Below are 3,107 nucleotides of genomic sequence, written 5' to 3'. Positions count from 1 at the left end.
CACTGCCTTTCGATAGGGTCGTTCAACACTATCATAGCTTTACCGTATTATTTGTGTCTTTGGTCAGAATAATACTGGGGCTACGGACGTTTCTAGAATAGCCACCATATTTGATCATAGGGTTCTCACTATCAAGATTTGAAACACTTGATACCTCATTGCGGTTCTACCATCCTAAGGACATATATCAATACATATAATATGATTTACGTGATATAGTAGATTATGCCTTTTATTGATAAATAAACATATATTACAGAGTCAATTTTACAATAATTGATTGGCTCTAGGGCACCTACTTGAACAGCTATGGCCAGTACAATTTTACCCTCAGATCTTAATTTGGCCATGATTGTTGACCATAGGAAGGTTTTGCTTGTTCCACCATGTCCGTAAACAAAAAATGCTGTTCCACTTTAGTTGTTGACAGAATCAAGGATCGAATCATATACATGTCTCTGGCCATTGTTGAGACCCTTGTATAAATCACTGTGCACTGTTTTCATGCTGTCGATATCGATCATAATCTAATTCTTCAGTAATTAATCTATTCTGTGAATTCTAAAAAATGGAACAATCAGGAATTAGCATTCTAGGGAAATCGGCCAAGGATTTTCCTCCCTTTTTCATGAGCTCATCAATCTCGAACAATGCATAATTGTGAATCTGTTCCTCAGTGCATCTCAATTCTATCATCCACATTTTCTGTTTAAGAATGTAGGGAATGTCTTCAGATAGGCTTTCTGCATTTTCTCTCCACAAGTCTCTTGGACTAACCACTTCATTATATACAAGAATAGTTACAATGAGCTGTATTAATTGTCTTCCGGTAGCCCACGTTGATGCTTCATCCAAGCAATCATTCCACTCTTTATCATCATCGAGCAATCCTAATGCATAACATGCATCTTTGAATGTAGGGAATATTTCTCCGTTGACAGTTCAAATATCCTCAAATGATGTTGCTCCTTTTACTAAGTTCAAGAGCATTCACAAATAATATTTCTCACCACTACCTGGAAATGCAAAATACACCCTGTCAATACACCTTGATTTTTGTCATGGGGACCATTGTCTTTCTGTGTCCTTCCAAACCCATTCGCTCGAAAAATCAAGATAAGTCAATGATCTTGCAGAATGGTATCGTTGATTACATTTCATCCATTTAGTCAATTTCATTTGCGTAACAATCTTGCTTTCCAAAAGTTGAACCAAACACTTACTTGGATCGAAAACAATTGTTTGTTCGTTCTCTAAGTGGAATGGCAATCTTTCAATAGCTGGTTCTTGGTAATACATGTCAAACTTAAATATCCTCTAGCAAGCTTCCATAGAAGAGATATATCTATAATGTTTTTGATTGAATTACTTAATATTGTATTTATAACAAATATCAACGAACAATATAAAAACATTATATTTGACATATTTGTACATACCTGCAGTCCATATATGCCTTTATTTCATCTTTGTCTTCTAAAATCTCATATTGATTGTTCCGTTGACCATTGTTTTCAATTTCCATAGAAACTCTCGCTCTGTCCGGCCCTTTGTCGACATACTTGAATAGATACTTGATTGATCTATGTTGATTACATATCTCAATATTTATGTGAGCATCAAACTTAACCAAAAGATTCCTATTATAAGAAACAACAAAACGGTTATCCAGTTTGATACCCTTTTTCTGAACAAATGCTCCATTATTCCGTCTTCTATACATTGGGTATCCGTTGTCATCCACATATGTTTCATTGACAAATTTCTTCGGAAAATGTTTTTTACATCTTCCTCTCTCCATACATGGTGAATTCTTGTTAACATCACCGCAAAGACCGTGGATCATGTGATTCTCCACAACTGAAAAGGCAACACCATCAGTTTCCTTATTTGGAATTTCAGCAGAAACTATTTCATGTATTTTGGATACCAAAGGATTCTTATATTGGGAATGTAGAAAAACCAATATATGAGCATGTGGGAGGCCTCTCTTTTGGAACTCAATAGTGTAGATAACTGACAGAAACAATTATAACGTTTTCAACAATAGTTGGTATAACATAATTTCATATCATAAATTATCAATATACTACAATTTGTAACAAAAGTATAAATATTATTCATTGGAATACTTACTTGCCACTTTTTCACCAAAATTTTCACCTTTTTTTATATCTCGCATTAGCTCAAGCAATTTGATCTCAAAAACTCTGCAAACTGCAGTTATTATACTTTCTTGATCAGATTGTCTAATAGGATTCTGTAGATATTGTATCTTCGGCCACTTGGGATTACTGGTGAACGTCAGAAAAATATCTGGATATCCATAACATCTGAAAATCGCCATTGCATCTTGATAATTCTGAACATGATATCGGGGACTGCTAGTGTGAGACGAAGGGAACAACGTTGATTTCTCTAGATGTTGTGCATTAACATCATCCTTTGAAATGGCATCCATCAACCCATTGTACAAATCACTCCTCAATTTTTTCTGATTGTTTCTAATCCAATGAAATCTTCCCTCTTCAACAGCCATATATGCATCCACAATATATTGCTCCAATAATCTACTTGATTTCAATAGAGTATGCCCTTCACATAATCTATACTGCAATCAAAATGCATAATATTCTCTCATGTTTAGCCTGTTTCTCTTTGAAATTTTTTTGTTAGGAAAGTCTTTATGGTTAATGTTGATTCCGTATCCATCTTCTCCATACGAAAATAATATTAGAAAACTTAATGCCATAAAGCTTGGATGCAAGTCAGAAATTCTTTGAAGACATTTTTTCGAATGATGAACAATGAAATCTTTTCCAGTTTCTGAAATTCCAATATCACCGACAATTAAACCCGCAATTTTAGATGTAGTTGGCAAATTGTATTGTCTTCCATCCTTTTCCCTTTTCATTTTTAATTGCAGATGCACATCTCTAATATCATTCCAATGGATATGGTCCCTAACAGAATGAAACTTTTAACCAATTCATTTTTCGCATCAAATATTAATTGCAATTCCTGTACTAATTCCCTATCAATAGTAGCATCGACTGTATTACCTCGTACAGAATTTAATCTATGACTGGTTTCATACTCTGTGTCTA

At 34.3% G+C, this 3,107-nt stretch overlaps 1 protein-coding gene across 1 annotated transcript; it reads right to left on the bottom strand.

Annotated features, from left to right (window-relative positions):
• Positions 1-561: 561 nt before the first annotated feature.
• Positions 562-2,539, bottom strand: LOC116129381. Its single transcript, XM_031415129.1, has 3 exons — positions 2,233-2,539; positions 1,681-2,016; positions 562-779 (listed from the first exon to the last, which is right to left on the bottom strand). Exons 1-3 carry the CDS (start codon positions 2,537-2,539, stop codon positions 562-564), a joined length of 861 nt encoding a protein of 286 aa, XP_031270989.1.
• Positions 2,540-3,107: the final 568 nt, after the last annotated feature.

This window comes from Pistacia vera, unplaced genomic scaffold, assembly GCF_008641045.1.
Source record: "Pistacia vera cultivar Batoury unplaced genomic scaffold, PisVer_v2 Contig211, whole genome shotgun sequence".
NCBI lineage: Eukaryota > Viridiplantae > Streptophyta > Magnoliopsida > Sapindales > Anacardiaceae > Pistacia > Pistacia vera.
The sequence above is the reverse complement of the archived record's forward strand: the minus strand, read 5'-3'. Positions and strand labels throughout refer to the sequence as shown.